The following is a 13,684-nucleotide window of genomic DNA, read 5'->3' on the forward strand; positions in this document are numbered from 1 at the left end:
GGCTTCCTGCCTGGAATGTGTCTGTGAAGGCAAGGCTTTTTCCTCTCCCTTCTGACCAATTTCAGATGTTTCTGTCTTTCTGGAATTTTCCTCTCTGCTCTCCATTCCACATTCCAGGTAAATTTGCCTGTTGCACCTCCCTTCTTCTCTATGGAAAGTCACTTTTTATCATTCTTTAATTGCGTTTGTGGTGCTTTGGTCAAATGCTTCTTCAGCTGGAGATCTTCCGTGGATCCAAGACCTTCCATGAATCTCCCAGACTTTAGCCTCTACATTTCTCTGTAAAGGCATTGCTTTATGCTTCATGTAGGAGTTTCCAATCCTCAATTTGCCCATTTTAGCCATCTTTAAAGAGAAATCTCACCACGGCTACATGGCTCTTACCTCCTTCTCCCATCCATGGTGGAGTTGTAGGAATTCTTGCCTCATAAAATCGTGTTGTTTCGGAGGTATTCCTGGTGTGCAGCAGCATGACTCCTGAGGCCTCAGGAAGGCCAGTATTTGGGTGTTAAGATGCTTCTTTCTGATGCAAAACACCTTATTTTGCATTTGTTTGGGTGGTTCTTTAGTTATTTAAATAAGCTGGAACAAGCATGGCAAAGGGCATGGAGAGAGAGCTTCCCAGGATAGCTGGTATCAGTGGTTCAGTAAATAATTGGCATATGAAAAACTGTTCCAGCCTTTCTCAGCACTTGCTGTGCAATCTAAAACACTTCAGTCCAGAGGTGCTGTGGGGAAACTTAGTTGGAAGTCTTTGTTTGTTTCTCTTGCTTGTTTTTAACAGGTTTTATGAAATCACATCAAAAAAATTTCATACTTTGAAGAAAATGTCTATGAAGTTTCTGAATTCTGATACTGTATATTAAACCTCTGATTTCCTCTGTCTCTAAATCAACAGCTTTTTCATTTTAAAAAGTAATCATTTGTCTGAGGTGATTTACCTTTCCCAAACCTGTGTTGACTTCCCCTATTAGATTGTACCTCTGCCACCGTGTGCCTAAGCTGTCTATAAATATCAGCTAAAATGGGTCTAATATACATGCTAGCTATGAAATTCTCAGCCTCTCTCCCAACCTTGCCAGATATTGCCAACTTCCCTTCAGTAATCACTTCAGACTTCCTAAAAATGCAATATTCAGCTTGAATAGGTAAATCCCACCCAAGCAGGTCTTTGCCTGCCTTAGGATTTGAGTCCACTGAATAATTCCCCCCTGAAGTCCATAACTGCCACCTAAATCTGCACCTCCTGCCCTCCTTCCATGTGCCCCCTGTACCTCAGGAGCAGGGTGAAGAGCCCTGACCTCACTGCACATGTTTGTAAAGGGAGTTGCAGCACCTTAAATGAAAGTCAGCATCAGTCCTTGAAGCAAAAATGATCGAAAAATGGGGCAGTTCAATGTTTTCCTACATAAAAGCTGTTTACTTTGAAGTGTTTATAAAAGCCTTTTGTCTTCTGAAATACAAGCAGAGCTTTTTAATAAGCCATGAGGAGGTAGTGGATTTATACTGTGGGTATCTTTCTTACATTACACCAGAAAAATCTGATACATGAATTAAAATCTATCCAAAGCACTACGGTTTTTCATCCTTGCACTGAATCATTCTGTTGTGGCACTGGCAGAAGTAATGAAAAATGCCTGAGTAGCAGCATCCACTGAGTGTCCCTTTTGCTTTTTTTCCTCAAAGCACAGTTCCCCATTCAGGAACAGAGCTGGAAGCACTCAGAGCACGTTCCTTTCTCCAAATCCCTCGGGAGTCTGTGGGTGTTCCTTCCTGCTGAAGTGGCAGGTGGTGACAAACTCAGGCTTAGTGTCACTGCAAGGATATTCCTTAAATGTCTTCATTTCTTTTCTTTGTTCTCCTTTTCTTCTCAGTCACCACCCTTCACCCCTCCCGCTCGACCTTTATTGTGGAAGCAGATTGGAGGAATCACTATGATTTTATGGCTTAAAAACATCCACGGGCCTTCTTTCTCCAAACTTCTGGGATCTATGTGTAAAGCCATGTCTTGGCCACACGTGAAATCCATTATTTGTTGATTTATTAACCCCTTTACCTGGGAACAGGTGTGGTGTGCCAGTCCTTGCCTGGGCAGTGGGGGTGCAGGGGCAGCCCCCAGGTGCCACCCCCTGTTCTGGTCTGAGCCAGGCCCCTCCTCTCTTCCAGCCCTGACAACATGGGGCTGCTGGACCCGGCCACCAGCGACGGCAGAGTGATCTTCTTCCTGCCCTGGGAGAAGATGACCATCGCAGGGACCACGGACAGCCCCACGGATGTCACCTCCCACCCCATCCCCACGGAGGAGGACATCAACTTCATCCTGAGCGAAGTGCGCAACTACCTGGGCCCGGACGTGGAAGGTAACCCCGGGAGCCCCTCCTGGAGGGGCTGGGCTGGGGGGGCATTCCAGCCTGGGGGAGAACGTGCTGCTGCCTGAAGCTGTGGCTCCTGGGATCTGGCTGTGTGAAACCAGTGGGCTGAGGTGTCAGCATGAGCTGTGCAGTGCTCCAGACCAGCCAGTCCCCAGCAGCCACTGCCACTGTCACCACTAACACATCTCCCAGGTGCCACATCCACTTGGGTTTTGGGCACCTCCGGGGAGGGTGACGCCACCACTGCCCTGGGCAGCCGTCTTCCCTCCAGAGCGGGGGTTTGGTTTATTTAATTTATTCTGCTAGAGCATTTGTACTGCTGCGTTTCTGCTGCAGCATTAAAAAAAGTCTGAAAAGCACTCAGGCAAGAACACTGTAACATACCTAGGTATAGGAAGACCTGCTGTCTGGAGATGGGAAATGCTCAATTCCTTGTTTCCTGAAGTGGAGACTTGATGTCTTAATGTTGTATGAAGTTCTGAAGTGTCCAGGGAAGCTCCTGTTGAGTGTCTGGAGCAGCAGTTGTGTTGGAAGTGCAGGAGACCAGAGAGGGAGATGGGAATGTGAATAGGACAGAGATTAGATGGGATATTGGGAAGAAATTCTCCCCTGGGGGGAATGTGAGGCCCTGGCACAGGGTGCCTAGAGCAGCTGTGGCTGCCCCTGGATCCTTGGCAGTGCCCGAGGCCAGGCTGGATGGGGCTTGGAGCAGCCTGGGACAGGGGAAGATGTCCCTGCCATGGGATGGGCTGTAAGGTCTGTCCCAAGCCCAGCCATTCCCTGGTTTCCCACGTATTTTCCAGCAGCACATTCGGAAGTGTTCAGTCCCTCTGGCTCAGCCCAGCTGGGCCTGTGCTGGTTTTCCCGTGCAATTACTGTTTATAGATGGCTGGAGCTGAAATAACAACGGCACTGCCCATATCACCCCTCGACAGCCCTGCCTCTGCTGCCAGAGCCAGTGCCAGGGTTATCAACTTCCACAGGCTTGGACACCTTCCAGCTGCTTAATTACAGCGTCACGCGTGCTGCTTTCTGTAGTTTCATTAGTTTATAAACCTAATACAGGGTCTTGTGTCTGTGATTAACACTTCATTTTGGCAGGTTGAACATGCTGGCAGAGCACATTGATTTCGGAAATCTATTCCGTGTTCTTTGGGGGATGTTTTTTACACCCTTTTAGTGATTTTTCAATTATTGGTCATTTGAAAGTTGTATTAAAAACATGTTCCAAAGACTTTGGTATAAAGCAAATTAGTAGCTGCACTTAGGGTGAAGGCTGTGGATAAAGATGGCTTGTCAAGAGGAAATCTTGGAATAATAGCCTTCAAGCTAGAGGAAAAGCTTGGAAGATCTGAAAGCAGATGTTACACTCATGTAACAAACTTTATTTTGGTTTATAAAATGTAATGTAAGGACTGTTCAGATTCATTGGGAAGAATTGTCATGGAAAGGGGGGGTCAGGCTGGAGCTGCCCAGGCAGGTTTGGAGTCCCCATCCCTGGAGCTGTCCAGGGAACACCTGGATGTGGCACTCAGTGCTCTGGGCTGGTGACAGGGTGGGCATTGGTACCAGCTGGACTCGGTGGCCTGGGAGGGCTTTTCCAACATCAGTGGTTCTGGGATTCCATAGCCCAGCTTCTCCCCTGGCTCAGTGGGCTCTCCCAGCTCTGGGGGTTGCCCAGGGCCGAGCAGGGTGTGGAGCAGCCCTTGGCAGTGCCCAGTGGGCAGCCCTGGGCTCGGGCTGGCCGTGCCTCAGTGTGGCTCTGCACAGTGAGAAGAGGAGATGTGCTGGCAGCCTGGAGTGGCATCCGGCCCCTGGTGACCAACCCCGACTCCAAGGACACCCAGTCCCTGTCCCGGAACCACGTGGTGACCATCAGCGACAGCGGCCTCGTCACCATTGCAGGTACTGGGGGTTCCTTCAACTGCAGCTCTGCTGGGCTTCCCCGGGGTATTTCATGCAAAAATCTTCCACGGGAATTCTTCTGCTCCTATAACCAAACTGCTCTGTCAGTGGCAGCGGGACCGGCTTGGAGCAGGCCTGGCAGCAGCCATGTGATCTGTGGAATACATAGATTGTCTGTAGGGGGTAACAGCTTGTATTCCTGCTGCTTTCCCCAAATGATGAGGTGAGCACTGTTCCCCCAGGTGGGAAGTGGACAACGTACCGTGCCATGGCACGGGACACCATCGACGCGGCCGTGCGCGAGCACAAGCTGCAGGCAGGCTCCTGCAGAACCATGGGGCTGCAGCTGGAGGGGGCCCACGACTGGAGCCCCACGCTCTACATCAGACTGGTGCAGGACTACGGGCTGGAAAGTGAGGTGAGTCCTGCCTTCCTGCCTTGCAGGGGTTTGTCTTTCCCTAAATCAGGCACCAGCATAACTTGGGCAAGGGTCTGGTGAGCCCGATCAGAGATAGTTCTAACAGAAATATAGTAATTGTTGATCATCTTCCCCTCTTTCCTTCCTCCTCATCTTGACTGTTTCCTGCTAAAAACTCTCTGACTTGCTGGGGTCTGTGGTTCCTGGAGCCCCCCAAGCTGTGCAGCAGCGTGATCACCGTGTGGCAGGAGAGCTGGGCTGTCAGACCCAGTGGCACAGACACGGCGGGGCAGTGCTGGTCCAGCCTCCCACAGCACAGAGCTTCCTCCCACACTGTCACACTCCAACAGCCTTGGCAGCCTGTTTGTTATTGGGGATGAGGGAATGGCAAGGAAAATGTGTCTTCCATGTGGTTTCAAAGTATGCTGGATTTGTTTTCCACTCCACAGGTGGCTCAGCACCTGGCTTCCACCTATGGAGACAAGGCTTTTGAGGTGGCCAAAATAGCCCAGGTGACAGGGAAGAGGTGGCCTATTGTTGGGAAACGTCTGGTATCTGAATTTCCTTACATTGAAGCTGAGGTATGTGGGGAAACCGTGTCACCTTCTGTGATTGTGTCCTTGGGACGAGCAGGCCAGTGGCTCTGAAACATCTCCTTGAGCCCTTTCCTTTGGGGAGGCCAAGATGTTTTCTGTGCCTGTACCTGACGCACACTTTATGTATCTATATATATACATATTCATATATTTATGCACAATTAAATATTTATACAGCGCCTGTTTTGTACGTCACGTACAAACGCTGGATCCAGGTGGGTTCTGTGAAGGGTCGCAGGGAAGGGGCTGTCCCGGCGTGCTCTGGTGCCAGCCCTGCTGTGCCTGTCCCCAGGTGGTGTACGGGGTGAAGGAGTACGCCCGCACCGCCGTGGACATCATCTCGCGCCGCACCCGCCTGGCCTTCCTCAACGTGCAGGCTGCCGACGAGGCCCTGCCCCGCATCGTGGACATCATGGCCAAGGAGCTCAACTGGTGTGAGCAGAAGAAGAAGGTACAAAGAGCCCCTTTCAGCTCCAGCTGCTTTGTTTTGCTTGAGGAGTTTCCCGCTAAGGGTCCCGGTTGGTTGAATGGAGAACTGCAAGTGATGTTTTATTCCCGGCAGAATGAGTCACTTGGTGCATTTCATTCTGAAGGCTTTATCAAATGGCTGTGAAATGGGTTGGGATTGGCCAGGGGGTGGCAGGGAAGGGGAAGATCTGTATCCTGTTGCTCCCCAGCCTTAGAAATGAAAGCAGGCTTGGCATTGCTGTCCTGTTCCTGTCAGTTATTTTGCTTTACTGACACTTTTCAACAGATCTGCCTCAGCAGAGGAAGGTCCTGTAACCATAAAGAACCTGCCTCGTGTTGAGCTCCCTGGTTTTTTTCTGATTTTAGACAGATGAGTGAATCATCACACTAAGATATCAAGTGGGAGAGAAATGACAAGTTGTAGGCCTAGCCTAAAAAGGCCATTTCTTCCTGAAAGGGGCAGACAGACTGTGTGTGACTGAAGGTGTGGACGCTCCTGAAAGCATTTACAGAAATTAGAAGTCTTTACTAGCACAGATACCTTTTTCCAAGAGTAAAAAGTGCCTAAGTTTAACTTTTTGATACTTCCCAGCTGCCGTCTGCCTTATTTTGGGACCTTAGAAAAGCACTGGTAAAGTGGAAGATCTAATAGTAAAATATAAAAAATAAATACTTGTAAGACAACTTGCTATTGCTGAGATACTCAGGTTTTGTGTTTTCATTGTAGGAAGAGCTTGAAACAGCTAAAACATTCCTGTACTATGAAATGGGCTACAAGGTGAAAACAGATCAATTAACAGACAGCTCTGAGATCAGCCTGGTGCCTGCGGACATTGAGAGGTGAGTGGGGCAGGGGCTGCCCGTGCTGCTGTGCCCTGCAGCCCTGACGTGCCAACCCCTCCCTCGCAGGTACAAGAAGCGGTTCCGCATGTTTGACAAGGACAAGAAGGGCTTCATAACCATCCTGGACGTGCAGCGCGTGCTGCAGGTGAGCTGCCCCGTGCTCCTGGCTGCCTCTGGCAGCAGCCCGAGTCCCAGGTGAGGCCCAGGCTGCTGAGCCCCTGCTCCCGTGCTCGTTCACGCAGAGCATCAGCGTGCAGATGGACGAGAACACCCTCCACGAGATCCTCAACGAGGTGGACCTCAACAAAAACGGGCAGGTGGAGCTCAACGAGTTCCTGCAGGTACGTGCCTCGTCTGCTCCCAGGAGAGGCTGGTTTGTGAGCAGCAAAGACACACCTAGGGAACTTTCACCCTTGTAGGGCTGGGTTGGAGACCAGGGGAGTGTTCCTGTGGTGGTGGTGGTACAGGGGGCACACAGAGCCATCCTCAAGCAGCTTGGAAAGTCAGGGGTCTTTTTTTCCCAGTCAGACTCAAAGAACGGGTCCAATTTACAAAGTATGCCCCGGTCCAGACATGAATTTGGCATTTTAAGCCCAGAAATGCTGTTTAAACATATTTAAAATGATACAGGTGTCCACTGGAAAGTGCGTGGCACAGGTGTGCACACTGACATTATCCACAGCTGTGAAGGGTTGTTATAAAAATTAGTAAACTAAGAAACGGAATAATAAACAGCTAAATAACCAAATATTTATAATGCTAAATATTGGTATAACTGTAATGATAATACACTAAATAATAAGCCAAATATTACAAAGAATGAGCTTGTAGTTAGGGCCCATCCCAGAACCTATAACCCATTTTGATTTCCAGATTGGCTAAATTGCCCCAGTCTCTCTGAAAAAAATGACATGCATCTGCTTTTTGGGGAGCTCTCAAGCAAACCCAAGGGTGCTCCCTTTGCAGATGCAGTTTGTCAGCTGGGTTGGTGTTGGAGGGGTCTTTTTTGGGGTGGTATTTCAGAGCCTGCCGTGTCTCCCCTGCCCAGTGGCAATGATGAATGCCAAACAGGAGAGAAATTAATGCTGGGGATTTTGGTCAATGTCAGCCCTTTCTTCACTGTGTCAAGTTAAACAAACAAGATCAAGGCAAAGGAAATGGTAATTGTCTCTCTGGAGATGAGCTGGGGATAAGAGCACCATTGTTGAATCTAAATGCAGAAAATTCTCACAGGTTGTGTCCAGCATTAGCAAAAAGGAGTATTTATTTGCCTAAAATGCAGCAATTGAGCTGAGGGGCTGTACTGAATTTGGGGGAAGGGGAAAAACCAAACCAAGCAAGCCAGGGGGAAGGAGAAGCAATGGCTTTGGGAGTTTATGCTGATCTGTTCAAATGGGAGAGAGCAGCCCAGCTGGGTTCTGGCTGCTGGAAAGGGACACCCTGGTCCCCCCGCTGGAAGCCTTTCAGTGGGGCAGCCCAGCCCTTTCTGCAGGCTGAGCTAGCTGCAGTTTGGTTAGGTTGGGTGCACTGGCTGGGGAGCTGAAACAATCAGTAATTGTTGTTGTGTGGGGTTTGGGGGCCTCCTGGGGTGTTTTTGCTAGGCTGACCAGGCTCACCAGGGATGGCCAGCCCTACATCATTCCACAGAATGCAAAGGCCAGGCCGTGCTTAGGAGTGTTTCAGGGTTGTTTGTGCAAACCTGTGTCACTCTGTGGCTCCTGCACATCTCCCAGAGCAGCCTGGCTGTGGAGCAGCAGCAATGGGGATGCCTTGAGAAGGGAGCAGAGGCTGGGCAGAGTTCCAGAATAAAGCAGGGATTGATTCAAGGATCTCCTCCATGGATGCACCTCGGGCAGCAGCAGAGCCCAGCCAGGGCTGCCCCCAGGATGAACCCAAATGGCCCCAAAATGCACGAGCGCTGCCGGGGTCTCTCCCTGGGCTCAGCTCTGCTCCATGTGCACATTGCAGTTCAGTGGCCAACCCCACTGCAGCCCCTGCAGTCCCACCCTGCTTGTTTTTCTCTCTGCAGCCCACGGGCTTTGTGCTCCTGGGCTGGGATTGGGATCATTTGTCCTTGGTGCCCAGCTGGAGCAGGAATTGTTTTGTGTCCCTGCTCTGTGCACAGAGCTCAGCAACCCTTCATGTGAAGCTCAGAACTGCACACTAAAGCAGCACAGAGCCTGAAACATGGAAAAGCTGAACCTGATGGCACTGCAGGGCTGAGCCCTCTCCTGTGCCTTCCCCTCCAGGGAAGCACTCAGTGCTAAGCACGAAGGTGCCACTGAAATGAACTGGGGTTGCCATGGAAGGAGCAAAATGCATTAAATGTTTGTTTAATTTTTTAATGGATCTGTTAAGTCAGTGCCCAATACTTGAGTGTTTGCTTTCTGAAAACTTTCAAGTAATTGCGTTTCAGCGCAGAACTTGTGCAAGCCCTGGGCAAATATTTGTGGAGGTTTGTGTTGGAAAATAGAGCAGGTTGTGCCTGGGGGCTGCTGGCCTGCAGCTGGGAGCAGAGCAGGGGCTGAGGGGCCTCAGAGGGCGGGCAGAGAGCGGCCTGGCAGCCCCAGTGCTCGGTGCCCATGGGCTGGTGGGGCACACAGGGCTGCCCGAGGCGGGCAGCACAGCTGGCACAGAGCCCAGGGCACAGGGTTCCTGCAGAGCCAGGGGTGCTCCAGGAGGGACAGGGAGCCCTGGAACTGCTGGTGGGACGTAAAAGCAACTGCCCCATGTTGAGTCAGGAGGGATCATGGAATGCCAGAGTGGTTTGAGTGGGAGGGAGCCTTACAGCCCATCCCACTCCTCCAAAGCCCATCGCCCCAGGCCCTGGCAGGCTGGTGGCTGGGCAGGAGGCCGTGCCTCTGCTGCTGGGAGATCCCTGTCTGTGCACAGCCCTGGCCTCCTCCCCGTGGCTCTGGAACTGGGAGGGAGGCCAGGGAGAAGGCCACGCCACGTTTGCACAGGTCCAGCTGCAGGTGTAATGAGCAGCTTTTCCTATGGGAGGAAGGAATCTCAGGGATTCCTGCAGTCAGTGGGAGCAAGAAATTGCATTTGGCAAGTGCCAATTGCTTCCCCAGCGCTCTCTGCAGAGCTGGCTGCAGGTAATTTCAGCTCTAATGCTGGCTTTATCCATGGGATAAAAAAGAATTAACTAAAATCTTAGCAGTAGTGAGCTAGCACTGAGAGAGAGCAGAGTCCAGCTGCCAGGACTTAAAGGCAAATTAGTTTTAAAAGTCTATAAAGGAATTTGGATTTGAAAGAATTGTGGGAGTCAAGTACAGTGTCTCTCCAGAGAAAGGCATGTGGGTGGAAAGGGCAGGTTTGGGATCAGGAATCATGAAATCCCTGCATGATGTGGGTTGGGAGGGACCCTAAAGCTCATCTCCAAGCCAGGGCCAGGGACACCTTCCACTAGATCAGCTTGTTCCAGCCTGGCCTGGCACTGCCAGGGATCCAGGGGCAGCCACAGCTGCTCTGGGCACCCTGTGACATCCTCATAGGGAACAATGTCTTCCTAAATGGAAAGAAATCCTGAATTTTCCGTGAGCTGCATCAATATCACAAATAACCACAGGCAGCCTGTGCAGCGCTGGGTCTCCCACATTCTGAATGTCGTGGAGGAGCCCGCAGCGGCGATGGCTGTCTGCGCTGCTGCCAGGTGGCTCCTGCTCGGCGCTGCCCTCCCGCAGCCCCCGAGCAGTGTCCTGGGGTGTTCGGGGTGGGAGCCGGGCCCGGCCGCAGCTGGGGTTTGTGCTGCGGGGTGGCTGTGGGCAGCGCAGTGACGCTGTGCCGTGTCCCCAGCTGATGAGTGCCATCCAGAAGGGCCGTGTGTCGGGCAGCAGGCTGGCCGTGCTGATGAAGAGCGCCGAGGAGAACCTGCGGCGGCGCCAGGCCATCCCCGTGGACCGCAGCGGCGGCGGGCTCTGAGCCCCGGCGTGCCGGGCAGCTCTCTGAGCGCCGCGCTCCGTGTGCCTGGCCCCGTCATTCCCTGCTGCTGGGGCCGGCCGGGCGTGCGGCTGCGGCTGGCACTGCGGGCTGCAGGGCTCGGGGGCACACAGCGCGTCCTGCCCCGGCCACTGCGGTTTGCATCGCCTTCTCCTTCGGAGCAGGTGCTCGGAGTGACTCCTGCCCTGCCATTAATGTTTGCATCACCTTTGGAGCACGCCTTGCTCAGAGTGACTCCTGCCCCAGCTCTTAACGTTTCTATCACCTTGAAGCAGGGTGCTCAGAGCGAATCCTGGCCCAGCCATTAACGTTTGCATCACCTTCGAAGCACATCCCTGCTCAGAGTGAGTCCTGCCCCAACCATTAATGTTTGTATCACCTTGAAGCAGGGTGCTCAGATTGAGTCCTGCCCCAACCATTAATGTTTATATCACCTTCAGAGCAGAGTGTTCAGAGTGAATCCTGCCCCAGCCATTAATATTTGTATCACCTTTGGAGCACACCATGCTCCAAGTGAATCCTGCCCTGCCATTAATATTTGTATCACCTTTGAAGCGCAGCCCTGCTCAGAGTGAATCCTGCCCCAGCCATTAACGTTTGCATCTCCTTCTCCTTTGGAGCACACCTTGCTCACAGTGAGTCCTGCCCCAGCCATTAACGTTTGCATCTCCTTCTCCTTTGGAGCAGAGTGCTCAGAGCGAGTCCTGCCCTTAAACGCACTGAGTTCTGCAAACACAAAACCTCTAAGCTGCTTCTGCCTCTTCACCAAGGAGCAGGAGAGGGAAAGCTGTGTCCTGGAGTGGAGATACCATTCCAAAAGAGCAAACCCAGCTTCTGGCAGGGGTGCTGGAGACCTGTCCCGAGGCTGCTGTGGGTGGTGGGTTTGTCCTGTTATTCCAGCGGTGCCAGTACTTGGCCACTCAGAAATTGCAGCTGGAAAACAAGACACCTGGATTAATCACCTGAGGTAATAACGTAGCTGGAAGCTGGGCAGAGCTTCCCTTCTCCACTGTTAACACAAATAAACTGCCTCTAATAAATGGCATTGTCTGCAGGTGGTGCTTTGTGCAGTGAAATAAAGGCAAAAGGTGTTTTATGCTAAAAAGAGCTTCAAGTGTGGGGCAAACCCTGATGCTGTGTAGTATGGGGCAGGTTTTGGTAGCACAACATTCTTAAATGTTAATTTTAAAATGCTCAAACACGGTGAAAAAAACAAAGTGTGTGTCTTGCATCCTACTAACTTTTCCAGAAAAACAAGGCTGTTTTTCAGCAGGCTAAATGAGCAACCAAAGCATGGAGCCCTCACTGGAGCTGTTTCCAGCACTGCTGTACCTGCCTGTTGTCCTGCTGCTGCTGGGCTGGGCTGAGATCAGCTGGGAGATTGCTGCCTGATGTAGAACAAGGCAGGGAGACCTGGCTTTCTGCTGGATTTGGCATCTGCTCTGTTCCCTGAGTACAGCAATTTCCACCTCAAACCAAGCTTCACTTCCCAGGGGTCAGAATTTCTGCTGAAGTAAAATCTGATGTATTTAACTGGTATCACCATGTCCACTGATGGAAAATAACATCCATCAGGGATGCCCAACAGGGCAGGAGTGAGCAGCAAGGATTCCTTGGCTATTTTAACAGGGAAAATGGCTCCAGACACAAATGGAGCTGCTGGGGAGTGGTGGATGTAGCACAGCGAGTGCACATGCTGTCTTTGGCTGCAGAAGCAGAGCCCTTAAAAAAAAACATTAAACATTTGGGTGTTGAAAAACAGCAGATACAAAAGAAAAGGGTAAGACTCACCTAAAACGGTTCGGGTGGTTTTTGCATGTTCAGTTTGTTTTTTGATGCAGATGTTGTTCAGGTTCTGGCTTTGTGCTTCGAGCAGGGGCTGAGGAAGGGGGAGTTGGCACATCTGACACCACAAGGACCTTCCAGTGAACAAAGGGGTTTGTCCCTGTGCTCCTGAAGGCTTTTCCTTTTGAGCTGTGTTCCAGAATGTTCAGGTGAAGGATGGAATGTTTGTGTTCCAAGCGCACAGTAACAGATCTCACAGGTCCTGCAGAATGGAGGGAAATGAATGTATAACACACAGTCATTTTGGCTCAGTGGGAGAGGGAAGGGCTTCAGGATTCTGCTGTTAACAAAAGTGTAAGGCGAAATAAAACAAAGTAAAAGTCATGAGATCTTCTCCAGGCCATGTGAAGAAAAAAAATATTTCCAATGATGAACAGGTTTTTTGTACAGAAAAAATATTTTCACTATTGAACAGCTTTTGTACAGTTTAAAGAGCAATTCTCCACTCCTCTCTAGCTGGCATTGTTAAAATAATAACCTGAATTTACCTGGAAAGCAGGGTTTCTGTGTTGTAGCCAAAGTATGCTCTTTGTTCTCTTGTTTTGCTAATCCTGCATCTGGAATGTGGCTGTGGGTTCTCCTGGCTGCATGTGTCCTGGACATGGATTTGCTTTGTGCCACCTCCTGCTCCCTGCGTGGCACAGCCAGGCTGCAGTGACAGGGACAGCTGACGTGTTGCCCAGCACCCATGGCACGCTCCCACGTGTTACGTGTCCCCTGGTGTCTGCAGAGGGCTGGCTGTGCTCTGTGGGCTTTCTGTGTGCCCGTACTGTGGGCACAGCTGCGTGATGCCACTGCCTTGCCCTGCTGAGCTGGGATTGTGTGTGTGAAGATTTCTGGTTTTCTGTGGGAGTTTGGTGTTGTAAATAACTGCCCCTGTGGGGAGGGGGCCCGTGCAGTGTCTGGGTGTGTATAAATACGTGTACAGACACACTGCAGGTCTCCACGTGGCACTTAGGTCTGTTGTCAGGTTCCTGTTGCAGCCTGGGCAGTTCACTGCTGTGTTTGAAGCTGGGTTGTCATTTTTATAACTGTCTTGGTGTTTTCCTGCCATTATTTATTACCTTTGATATCTGGAATGAGCCGCATGCGTTTAATGAGCAATAAGAGGATGTATTTAATGTGCCTTGTTTTTAACTGAGTAAGGACTGAAAGCATGAACCAATAAAAGTGGCTAAAAAAGTTCCTTTCTCTTGCAGTTTGTGTGGCAATTGCAAAAGTCCCTCGGAGTCACCCTGGGGAAGTTTCTGTGGGAAGGAGGAGGTGGGGATGGGTGGGCTGGGGGAGCAGAA

The 13,684-nt window shown here is 51.0% G+C and overlaps 1 protein-coding gene across 2 annotated transcripts in view; it reads left to right on the plus strand.

The window, feature by feature from the left end:
• GPD2 (glycerol-3-phosphate dehydrogenase 2) overlaps positions 1 to 13,577 on the plus strand; it is a 47,881-nt gene extending 34,304 nt beyond the window's left edge. For both annotated transcript variants that reach the window (XM_064435367.1, XM_064435368.1), the window contains exons 9-17: positions 2,167 to 2,360; positions 4,143 to 4,277; positions 4,520 to 4,695; positions 5,145 to 5,276; positions 5,584 to 5,742; positions 6,487 to 6,599; positions 6,669 to 6,747; positions 6,845 to 6,943; positions 10,404 to 13,577. In XM_064435367.1, the coding sequence (XP_064291437.1) occupies positions 2,167 to 2,360; positions 4,143 to 4,277; positions 4,520 to 4,695; positions 5,145 to 5,276; positions 5,584 to 5,742; positions 6,487 to 6,599; positions 6,669 to 6,747; positions 6,845 to 6,943; positions 10,404 to 10,529 (1,213 nt within the window). In that variant the 3' untranslated portion in view covers positions 10,530 to 13,577. The remainder of the gene's footprint in view (positions 1 to 2,166; positions 2,361 to 4,142; positions 4,278 to 4,519; positions 4,696 to 5,144; positions 5,277 to 5,583; positions 5,743 to 6,486; positions 6,600 to 6,668; positions 6,748 to 6,844; positions 6,944 to 10,403) is intronic.
• Positions 13,578 to 13,684: the final 107 nt, after the last annotated feature.

The sequence above is a fragment of the Passer domesticus genome, chromosome 10 (assembly GCF_036417665.1).
Source record: "Passer domesticus isolate bPasDom1 chromosome 10, bPasDom1.hap1, whole genome shotgun sequence".
In the NCBI taxonomy this organism is placed as follows: Eukaryota; Metazoa; Chordata; class Aves; order Passeriformes; family Passeridae; genus Passer; species Passer domesticus.